The sequence below is a fragment of the Mya arenaria genome, chromosome 5 (genome assembly GCF_026914265.1).
Source record: "Mya arenaria isolate MELC-2E11 chromosome 5, ASM2691426v1".
In the NCBI taxonomy this organism is placed as follows: Eukaryota; Metazoa; Mollusca; class Bivalvia; order Myida; family Myidae; genus Mya; species Mya arenaria.
In genome coordinates this window covers 57,602,070-57,614,225 of record NC_069126.1, presented here as the reverse complement: position 1 = coordinate 57,614,225, position 12,156 = coordinate 57,602,070, and the positions used below count along the sequence as shown (strand labels likewise).

Here is a 12,156-nt window from a genome sequence, read left to right as displayed (position 1 = left end):
AGTGTGTGATCAGCGGTACCATAATGTTTCTGAAAACCCGCATGCTTTTCACATTTTGAATGTGTTTGATTCCAAAAAGTAATTTAAACTTTTAAATATAAATAAAATTCATAGATTTTTAAACAGGTAAGATAGCTCTTATCTTTCTACCACTGGTGGTACATAACCTTGCATCTTGTAATCGGTTAAATCTTAGTTAACTAATTGAGCCCATCATGTTATATTCTCTATTTAAAGTAAAATGTGTAACTAACTGTGTTTGCTAACTAAAACGATAAAATATAAGAAAAAGATATAAATATAATTGCTGTTGATTATATTATCTAAATAAACTTGCAAAGTTATTTTTTTTAAAACAATCATCCTAGAGCTTAGAGATTAAACAAGGTCATTTTATTTTTTTCATCACCAGCTCGAACATGGCCGGGTTATTTCGGAGAACGCTTGTCAAGCTGAGCGAACACAATTTAAAAGGTGTCCCTTATGAGGTTCCAGAAAATTGGGTGAAATCAACTGCAGGAATGACGATTAAGTCTACAATGCACCATTACATCGTAAGTGATTGTATTCATCCATGCCTTACGTAGGTGGGTGGGGAATAGTCAGAATTATTTTGTATCTGAACAGGTCATCTTATCAACTAATGTCGCATTATTGGTGTGTCAGTAATGTCACAATACCCATGTGTAATAAGGATGTTAACATGCAGTGCTCAAAAGATGAATAATTTAATGGACATGCCGCACTATCATTGTAACTAAGTAGCTACAATAATGAGCGATCAGGGATACTTTTTTATTATTTTGACATTTCATGTGTATCCCTGTAACGCTACAACTCTCTACCATTTAACACTGGACGAAAGAATATATAGTAATATTATGCATCGATGTTGATTAATAATGATATAATTGTTACAAATGTACCTAACAGTGATCTTAACTGGGTTGGATTTGTCGTTAGAGTCGTTATTTTCACATAAATATACTCTGGGTCACGAAATGAGCGTAGCAGTCCACCATTTTATATACATGTTGATTTTTATCGAATAAATTTGTACCCATCCGTCAATGATGGTTAACCCTGTGCGCAGTCACAGTTATCCTCCCTCTTCTATGTATTGTGCAGAGCAACGCAACAGTGTTCAAAAATGGTGATACCTAATCATCATCATCATCATCATCATCATCATCACGAACATCATCATCATGAACTTCTCCCAACTTGACCCATCAAACACGTTAGCGTTCAGCGCATTGAAATGGTTGCATTTTAATAGTGTTATTTAACCGAGCCTATTAACGACCAAAATATTCGAAATCCTCTACCCCGTTTCATACATGTACACAACCTGTCAGATTTGTCCTAGATTTACAGATTAATGGATACAATCGATGCATGTAAGTGCATTATGGTATCTGAACATGTTTTTTTGGCATAATGACATAAATAAATGTGTGTTTGATAGTAGGCAATGATATTTTCGTAGAAATTTGAATTTATAACAAAGATAATTTAAAAATTGTGGCCGCGAGGATCCTCTGCGCAAGGCCCGTTTGCTACTTTTTGCTGGGATGGTGGACGTCACCAGTCTGCCATAGTCTAAAAATTGTCAAAAGACTGGTTGACGGCCATTTAGGTGGACTATGTAACTAAGGTACAGAGAGTGAGAGACCACTAAATAAATTCTCTCTATATATTTGATAGTGTAGTTCACAGACACCAGCATTTACAAATGACCTTAACTATTCACTTACACCACAATTCACTAGTGACCCTGACCATTAAAGTAAACCTTAAGTGCTTTTTCTGTCCATTTTGGGGAAAAGACAAATTGGGAAAATTTAGGACAAAAATTTACAGATATGGGAAAAAGTTCAGGCCTTTTTTTGTCAATTTGGGACAAAGAATTTGCAAAAAGAGTTTTATAAGTCGAGTAATAATTGGCAATATAAGGAAGAAAAATCCTCAACAAAATCATCATTTTGGGCAACATTTTTCTGTGAAATTAATGTACAGAACCTTGAATGTCACCCATAAGTGCATTAATAAATTGTAAATGAACGAAGTATTCCCGCGCTGAAACCCCAGCTAAGGGGCAGGGTGTAAGTCAAGTAGCCAGACTTTTATTGACAGCAATTTCACCTCATTTGGATTTTTTTTCTTGAAATTGGGAAAAAACCATACATATTTGACATTTATTAATTAATAGAAATGGCTTGACCGAGTATGTCCGATGATCGATTATGATTTTAAACTTATTTTCCATCCCTACATGTCCCATATACTGATTTCAGTAATGTGCAATAAATCTGTTTACTAAGCTGACAAATTTTCTTTCATTGTTTCAGCTTTTGCCTCTCCACTTCTTCACCATTTTTGGCGGAGGGTGTGCGGCTCTCTGGTGCTTTAAGATGTGGACCTACAAGGACCCTGAGTATGTGCAGCCACAATTCTTAAATTGTTTATAAATTGAGCAGTGGCTTTTCTGTTAATACATGTGAACACTACCGGCGGTAGGTAAAATATACCGCGTTTGAGACCCTTCTAACGCCATACCGCTTTCCGGCTAAACTGATATTGAAAGCTCTCTTAAAAATATCAAAATTATATGAAATTGGCCTTAACTTTCCTTTTAAAAACATCGAAATTCTATCAACCATGCTAAAATACCATATTAATCTGCCACTTAAAAGAACATGGCGCAATAAACAACTTGTCAAATCTCTTCACACTTCAGCAGAGATCGTTGCCAAGTTACCAGTTCGGTACAAAAGACCACTAATCAGCATTCTTTTTTAATTGGCATCCTAATAATCAGCATTTTTGTAAACATCAAAGACATTATAAAACTGTCAAAACATTAAAGAAAACAACATTTCAAAGGTGTTATTAATTATCTACAGTGTATAAAATTTAATGACATTTTGGCGGGAAATTTGACATGCAGTTGTCTGCACTTACACTCTGACCTGTTTTGGCCGTCTGATTTACATTGTTCCCATCATTGTTTTTGGCTGAAAATTAAAGGAATTAGAAATTCTACCGCTTTTGTCCCCAAACTACCACTTTTGAGACCTAAATCTACCTCTCTGTCATTGCCAAAGGTTCACATGTCTGCTGTTATCTTGTAGGAATAGCCCTTGACTGAGTTGAACTCAGTTGTGATGCAGTGTTAGTATTCATAAAGCATCTTAAAGCTGCACTCTCACAGATATACCATTTTACAATTATTATCCCCCGCCTATGAAATAGGGAGGGGGATATTGAAATGGCGTTGTCCGTCGGTCCGTCCGTCACCTGCGTTTTCTCAGTAACTTAAACTAGCTGGTAGAATTTCATGAAACTTAAAATGAATATGAACCACTATACTGGAATGATGCCCGTCCAAAAAAAAAATTTGATTGGTCAATTGTACTTGGAGTTATTGCCCTTGATTTTTTGAAAAATGCACATTCACAGCCATTTCTCAGTCACTAGCTGGAAGAATTTCATGAAACTTAAAATAAATATGAATTACTATACTGGGATGATGCCTGTTCATATTTTTTTTTGGATTGGTCAGTTGTACTTGGAGTTATTGCCCTTGATTTTTTGAAAAACTCATTTACAGCCATTTCTCAGCAACTAGTTGGTAGAAATTCTTGAAACTTGAAATAAATATGAACCAACATACTGCGATGTCATGCCTGTTTATTTATATTTTGGATTGTGTAATTTCTTTATGAGTTATTTGCCCTTGATTTATTAAAAGATCCATGTTTGCAGCCTTTTCTATGCAACTAGCTGGTAGAATTTCATGACACTTGGAATAAATAAGAACCAACATACTGTGATGATGCCTGTCTATTTTTCTTTTGGATTGGTCAATTTTCCTTAGAGTTATTGCCCTTAATTTATTAAAAAATCATTGTTTGCAGCCGTTTCTCAGTAACTAGCTGCTAGAATTTAATGAAACTTGAATGTTATATGAACCAACATCCTGCAATGAACTTCTTCGGTGAATTTCTACGGCTACATTTTTATCTCAACTATTGAGTACTATTTTGCAATGATTGATGTTTCCGAGTAAGCAGTTTCGGAAATGACAGTTTTATTTAATCATCCCTCTGATTTATTTCGTTAAATTTTTTTATCATAAAGTAGTCCCGGTTGATTAATGTTTTATTGCTTAAACCGTTACAAATGCTTTGAGAAAAATGCATAAAACATCAATTTTTGAACTTAAATATAAAAACCTGTGATCTGATTTTTTGTCTGCAGTCTAATATAACTGTTTTCCATGCATTTTCGCAATAATTGGCTTGTTCCAAGTAAAAATATAAATGTTATCAAAACGTTTCATCTGTAAGAGCGCAGCTTTAAGTAATTTCCTAAATTAAGTCACTTTTCATTTTTTTAAGTACATGTTTCTATCTTGTTGTATGTTGATTAAATTATTTATAAATATTGCTTGTTAGACAAATATTCTAACCGTAATTATGAATATGGTGTTTTTTTATTTTTTAGATGGAGGTACATGCTACCCGCTGAACAATGCAAGAACCAACAGGTTTTTATTTAGTTACTGTTTGTAAACATTAATCAGCGTTTCCTTCGGTATTTTGAAGTTGTTGCCATTGATTGACTGTTGCCAATTTGAAGAAAATGGTGACAACTAAGAGTTATCTTTGTGTAACAGGTTTCAAGATGCTCAAACTACATAAAAGACTTTAACCTGTAAAATGCTTTCCATTAGTTTATAGTAATTTATTAGTAAAATTAAAAGGGAATTTCACTGTTATAAACTGAGGAAATATTAATTTGATATTTTTCACTGTAAATTTTAACATAGAAGCCCAAATCAAATTTTGGGGTGCACAGGAATTGGACACAATTTCAACAACAACATTACCGAATATATTTGTTCATTGCATCATCAGCAAACAATGACAAGGTTCAACTAGTCTTAAGTATTTTGCATACAGAGCTTCAGTAAAGAGCTCAAGTTTGTCAATAATAAGGGACCAAGGACCCCCAGCTGTTATAATCCTTGAGAAAACCTTGTAAATCATCCAAGAACAAACATGTTGAACTTTTTAATCAAATTTTTCATCACAAAAAAAATATTTGGAAAGTTTTGCTTGGAGGTACTTGATTTATCATGTGATTTAAAAACTACTATATTTTACTAACATTATCAGAAACAGTATCACACAATGTAAATGCTATGTAAATCCAGAATTTGAGCAAGCCCAGAAAGTATTTTACCAAAGCAGGTCTTAGAGGGTTTGATAATATTTATATAGTACAATTGAAAAAAACATGTACATATTGTAAACTACTAAAACAATTTAAAAAAGTAGTTCCTTTTCATTTCAGTTTCCTGAGCAGAAATGGCCAGAGACCAGACCGGAAATTTAAGAACTGTTGACCACAGGAACATTGTATAGTTTAATGGGAAAAAAAACTATGTTTTAGCTGAATGATACCCTGATCTTGTAAACATCGGTGTAAGATTATTTAAATATCAATATTTTGTTTTAAGATCAAACTAAGAAAAGTCTTAACAAACTGAAACTCTAATTTTGACCTATATGTATACCTTGTGATTTGATATTTGTATATTTACATCAGGAATTTTTTTGTGTTTGTGTGAATAAAATTTATGAACGAAAAAGAGTTTGTTTAAAAACATGTATAGGGATATTATATTGGGATGTTATAAACTTTTTACAATTTCGAAAGGATATTAGTCTGGATTCCATCTATAGAACCATAATGATCAGTTCAACTTTATCTCTAGAGCCCACTTGTGATCAGTTTAACTCGATCTCAGTGCTGGCTTGTGATCAGTTGAACTCCATCTCTAGAGCCCATTTGTGATCAGATTAACTCCATCTCTAGTGCTGACTTGTGATCAGTTCAACTCCATCTCTAGTGTTGATTTGTGATCAGTTCAATTCCATCTCAAAAGTGCACTTGAGATTAGTTCAACTCCAACCTAGAGCCCACTTGTGATCAGTTCAACTCTATCTCTTGAACCCGCTTGTGATCAGTTCAACTCCATCTCTAGAGCCCACTAGTGATCAGTTCAACTCCATCTCTAGAGCCCACTTGTGATCAATTTAACTCCATCTCTAGAGCCAACTTGTGATCAGTTCAACTCCATCTCCAGAGCTCACTTGTGATCAGTTAAACTCCATGTCTAGAGCACACTTGTGATCAGTTCAACTCCATCTCTAGAGCCTACTTGTGATCAGTTCAATTCCATTTCTAGAGCCCACTTGTGATTAGTTCAACTCCATCTCCAGAGCTCACTTGTGATAAGTTCAACGCCATCTCTAGACCCCACTTAGGATCATCTCAACTCCATCTCTAGAGCCCACTTGTGATAAGTTCAACTTCATCTCTAGAGCTCACTTGTGATAAGTTCAACTCCATCTCTAGAGCCAACTTGTGATCAGTTCAACTCCATATAAAGAGCCCACTTGTGATGAGTTCAACTCCATCTCTAGAGCCCATTTGTGAGAAGTACAACTCCATCACTTGAGCCCTCTTGTGATCAGTTCAACTCCATCTTGAGAGTCCATTTGTGATAAATTCAACTCCATTTATAAAGCCCACTTGTGATCGGTTTAACTCCATAAACATAGAGCCCACTTGTGAACTATTCAACTCAGTCTCGTGAGCCCACTTGTGATAAATTTAACTCCATATATAAAGCCCACTTGTGATAAATTAACTCCATATCTAGAGCCTATTTGTGATCAGTTCAACTCCATATATAAAGCCCACTTGTTATCAGTTTATATCCATCTGTAGAGCCCACTAGTGATCAGTTCAACTCCATCTGTAGAGCCCACTTGTAATCAGTTCAACTCCATCTCTAGAGCCCACTTGTAATCAGTTCAACTCCATCTCTAGAGCCCACTTGTGATCAGTTCAACTCCAGTCATAGGGCACACTTGTGATCAGTTCATCTCCCAACTTTTACAGACCACTTTAGGTCAGTTAATCTCCATATATAAATAGAATAGAGCCCACTTGTTAAACTCCATCTCTAGAGCCAACTTGTGATCAGTTGTCCTACAACTCCTTCTGTAGAGCCCACTTGGTGTCCTACAACTCCGTCTGTAGAGTCCACTTGTTGTCCTAGAACTCCATCTGTAGAGCCCACTTGTCCTAGAACTCCATTTGTAGAGCCCACTTGTTATCCTACAACTCCATCTGTAGAGTCCACTTGTTGTCCTAGAACTCCATCTGTAGAGCCCACTTGGTATCCTACAACTCCATTGTAGGGCCCACTTTGTATCTTACAACTCCATCTGTATAGCTCACTTTTCCTACAACTTATCTGTAGAGCCCACTTGTTATCCTACAACTCCATCTGTAGAGACCACTTGTTATACTGCAACTTCATCTGTAGAGCCCACTTGTTATCCTACAACTCCATCTCTAGTGCCCACTTCTGCTACAATTTCATCTGTAAAGCCCACTTGTCATCATACAACTCAATCTCTATTGCCTACTTATCCTACACCTCCATCTGTAAAGCCCATTTGTTAAACTACAATTCCATTTGTAGAGCCCACTTGGTATCCTACAACTCCATCTGTAGGGCCCACTTTGTATCCTTCAATTCCATCCGTAGAGCCCACTTGTCCTACAACTTATCTGAAGAGCCCACTTGTTATCCTACAACTCCATTTGTAGAGCCCCCTTGTTATACTACAACTCCATCTGTAGTGCCCACTTATTATCCTACAACTCATCTTTAGAGCCCACTTGTTATACTACAACTCCATCTGTTGAGCTTGGTATCCTACACCTCCATCTGTAGAGCCAACTTGTTATCCTACAACGCCATCTGTAGAGCCCACTTGTTATCCTACAACTCCATCTCTAGAGCCCACGTGTTATCCTACAACTCCCTCTGTAGAGCCCACTTGTTAAACTACAACTCCATCTGTAGAGCCCACTTGGTATCCTACAACTCCATCTGTAGAGCCCACTTGTTATACTACAACTCCATCTGTAGAGCCCACTTGTTAAACTATAACTCCATCTGTAGAGCCCACTTGTTATCCTACAACTCCATTTGTAGAGCCCCCTTGTTATACTACAACTCCATCTGTAGTGCCCACTTATTATCCTACAACTCATCTTTAGAGCCCACTTGTTATACTACAACTCCATCTGTTGAGCTTGGTATCCTACACCTCCATCTGTAGAGCCAACTTGTTATCCTACAACGCCATCTGTAGAGCCCACTTGTTATCCTACAACTCCATCTCTAGAGCCCACGTGTTATCCTACAACTCCCTCTGTAGAGCCCACTTGTTAAACTACAACTCCATCTGTAGAGCCCACTTGGTATCCTACAACTCCATCTGTAGAGCCCACTTGTTATACTACAACTCCATCTGTAGAGCCCACTTGTTAAACTATAACTCCATCTGTAGAGCCCACTTGTTATCCTAAAACTCCATCTGTAGAGCCCACTTGTTAAACTATAACTCCATCTGTAGAGCCCACTTGTTATCCTAAAACTCCATCTGTAGAGCCCACTTGTTAAACTATAACTCCATCTGTAGAGCCCACTTGTTATCCTAAAACTCCATCTGTAGAGCCCACTTGTTAAACTATAACTCCATCTGTAGAGCCCACTTGTTATCCTAAAACTCCATATGTAGAGCCCACTTGTTATACAACAACTCCATCTGTAAAGCTCACCTGTTGTCATACAACTTTATCTGTAGAGCCAATTTGGTATCATACAACTCCATCTGTAGAGCCCACCTGTTGTCCTACAACTCCATCTGTAAAGCCCACTTGTCCTACAACTCCATCTGTAGAGCCCACTTTGTATCCTACAATTCCATCTGTAGAGCCCACTTGTTGTCCAACAACTCCATCTGTAAAGCCCACTTGTCCTACAACTCCATCTGTAGAGCCCAGTTGTTGTCCTACAACTCCATCTGTAGAGCCCAATTGTTGTCCTACAACTCCATCTGTAGAGCCCAATTGTTATACTACAACTCCATCTGTAAGGCCCACCTGTTGTCCTACAACTCCATCTGTAAAGCCCACTTGTTATTCTACAACTCCATCTGTAGAGCCCACTTGTTATTCTACAACTCAGTCTGTAGAGCCACTTGTTATCCTAAAACTCCATATGTAGAGCCCACTTGTTATACAACAACTCCATCTGTAGAGACCACTTGTTATACAACAACTTCATCTGTAGAGCCCACTTGTTATCCTAAAACTCCATCTCTAGTGCCCACTTCTGCTACAATTTCATCTGTAAAGCCCACTTGTCATCATACAACTCAATCTCTATTGCCTACTTGTCCTACACCTCCATCTGTAAAGCCCATTTGTTAAACTACAATTCCATTTGTAGAGCCCACTTGGTATCCTACAACTCCATCTGTAGGGCCCACTTTGTATTCTCAACTCCATCTGTAGAGCCCACTTGTCCTACAACTCCATCTGTAGAGTCCACTTGTTATCCTACAACTCCATTTGTAGAGCCCCCTTGTTATACTACAACTCCATCTGTAGAGCCCACTTGTTATCCTACAACTCCATCTGTTGAGCTTGGTATCCTACACCTCCATCTGTAGAGCCCACTTGTTATCCTACAACTCCATCTCTAGAGCCCACTTGTTGTTCTACAACTCCATCTGTACAGCCCACTTGTTAAACTACAACTCCATCTGTAGAGCCCACTTGGTATCCTACAACTCCATCTGTAGAGCCCACTTGTTATCCTACAACTCCATCTGTAGAGCTCACTTGTTATACTACAACTCCATCTGTAGAGCCCACTTGTTATACTACAACTCCATCTGTAGAGCCCACTTGTTATCCTACAACTCCATCTGTAGAGCCCACTTTTTATACTACAACTCCCTCTGTAGAGCCCACTTGTTATCCTACAACTCCATCTGTAGAGCCCACTTGGTATCCTACAACTTCATCTGTAGAGCCCACTTGTTATCCTACAACTCCATCTGTAGAGCCCACTTGTTATCCTACAACTCCATCTGTAGAGCCCACTTTTTATACTACAACTTCATCTGTAGAGCCCATTGTTATACTACAACTCCATCTGTAGAGCCCACTTGTTATCTTATAACTCTATCTGTAGAGCCCACTTGTTGTCCTACAACTCCAGCATGCCACTTATTGTCCTACAATTCCATCTGCAGAGCACACATGTTATCCTACAACTCCATCTGTAGAGCCAACTTAGTATCCTACAACTCCATCTGTAGAGCCCACTTGTTGTTCTACAACGCCATCTGTCGTGCACACTTGTCCTACATCTCCATCTGTAAAGCCCACTTGTTATTCTACAACTCCATCTGTAGAGCCCACTTGTTATTCTACAACTCAATCTATAGAGCCCACTTGTTATCCTTAAACTCCATATGTAGAGCCCACTTGTTATACAACAACTCCATCTGTAAAGCCCACCTGTTGTCATAAAACTCTATCTGTAAGCCAACTTGGTATCCTACAACTCCATCTGTAGAGCCCACTTGTTGTCCTACAACTCCATCTGTAGAGCCCACTTGTTGTCCTACAACTCCATCTGTAGAGCCCACTTGTTATACCACAACTCCATCTTTAAAGCCCACCTGTTGTACTACAACTCCATCTGTAGAGCCAACTTGTTATCCTACAACTCCATCTGTAGAGCCCACTTGTTGTCCTACAACTCCATCTGTAAAGCCCACTTGTCCTACAACTCCATCTGTAGAGCCCACCTGTTGTCCTACAACTTCATCTATAAAGCCCACCTGTTGTCCTACAACTCCATCTGTAGAGCCCACCTGTTGTCCTACAACTCCATCTGTAGAGCGCACTTGGTATCCTACAATTCCATCTGTAGAGCCCACTTGTTGTCCTACTACTCCATCTGTAAAGCCCACTTGTCCTACAAATCCATTTGTAGAGCCCAGTTGTTGTCCTACAACTCCATCTGTAAAGCCCACTTGTCCTACAACTCCATCTGTAGAGCCCACTTGTTATACTACAACTCCATCTGTAAGGCCCACCTGTTGTCCTACAACTCCATCTGTAGAGCCAACTTGGTATTCTACAACTCCATCGGTAGAGCCCACTTATTGTCCTACAACTCCATCAGTAAAGCCCACTTGTCCTACAACTCCACCTGTAAAGCCCACTTGTTGTCCTACTACTCCATCGGTAGAGCGCACTTGTTCTCCTACAACTCCATCTGTATATCGCACTTGTTGTCCTACAACTCCATCTGCAGAGCGCACTTGTTGTCCTACAACTCCATCTCTAGTGCCCACGTATGATTCATATCAACTTAATGCTGCTTCTAAATTAAACTCGAAATATTTGGAACGAAAAACCTTTGTTTATGCATGCATTTAAGCACTGGAACAGTAGTACATAGCACACAATTTGACACAAGCATATTTGAACTTGGTGGGATTGTACCTTTATCGATGCTTAGTCTCAAAAAATAGCTATCTCATCATTGACCTTTCAACTTTCACCTTTGACCTTCCTTAAGCGAATAGGCTGGTACATGCCCTCTCAATGCTTGATACAGGATTCAGTATTTATTTCAGCCAAGTTATTTGTTAATCCTAAAATGCAGTGACTGAAAGTAAAGGGCAAAAGAGAAAACACAAAAAGGACGGACAAAGTGGCAACTAGCATAATGATGCTTGTAGAAAATATACCATAAACAAAAGGAAAGAGGTTTCAATATTTTTATTATTAAATGTTTAACTACAACAGACTTCCAGCTTAAATGTACAAGAATCTAAACAACTTGTAAGATAAATGTAAATATTTCTTAAAAATTATAACACGCAGCAAAATAAAACGTTCTAAATATTACAAAAGCAATAAATTACTATCACGGTACAACAAATGAAAATAGAGCTATCACAGGAATGATGAATACCCCCATACATTGCCTACATACAGTATGTTATTGACTGACTGGGGCAAATGTTGAAAAATTTCATTAAAGACGTGTGAGGATTTTGTCAATTTGATATAGTATATGCCACAACGTCAATCAAAAATCCCCAATATGGCAATGATGTTCACAAGCATGAAACTCAACATAGAGTCGGCTGCTCCTATTCAAGGACACAACTTTAAGGAAATTGTAAAACT

The 12,156-nt window shown here is 38.0% G+C and overlaps 1 protein-coding gene across 1 annotated transcript; it reads left to right on the top strand.

The window, feature by feature from the left end:
- The first annotated feature begins 360 nt into the window (after nt 1-360).
- On the top strand, nt 361-5,659 carry LOC128235259 (uncharacterized). Its single transcript, XM_052950063.1, has 4 exons — nt 361-554; nt 2,352-2,437; nt 4,510-4,552; nt 5,362-5,659. Exons 1-4 carry the CDS (start codon nt 420-422, stop codon nt 5,401-5,403), a joined length of 306 nt encoding a protein of 101 aa, XP_052806023.1. The 5' UTR covers nt 361-419; the 3' UTR covers nt 5,404-5,659.
- The last annotated feature ends 6,497 nt before the right edge of the window (nt 5,660-12,156 follow it).

Excerpts from the sequence above, each read along its gene's own strand:
- LOC128235259 (XM_052950063.1), top strand. The coding sequence starts at position 420 with ATGGCCGGGTTATTTCGGAGAACGCTTGTCAAGCTGAGCGAACACAAT. Across the intron at positions 555-2,351 it reads CTACAATGCACCATTACATC|CTTTTGCCTCTCCACTTCTT; the intron begins GTAAGTGATTGT and ends TCATTGTTTCAG. Across the intron at positions 4,553-5,361 it reads AACAATGCAAGAACCAACAG|TTTCCTGAGCAGAAATGGCC; the intron begins GTTTTTATTTAG and ends TTTTCATTTCAG.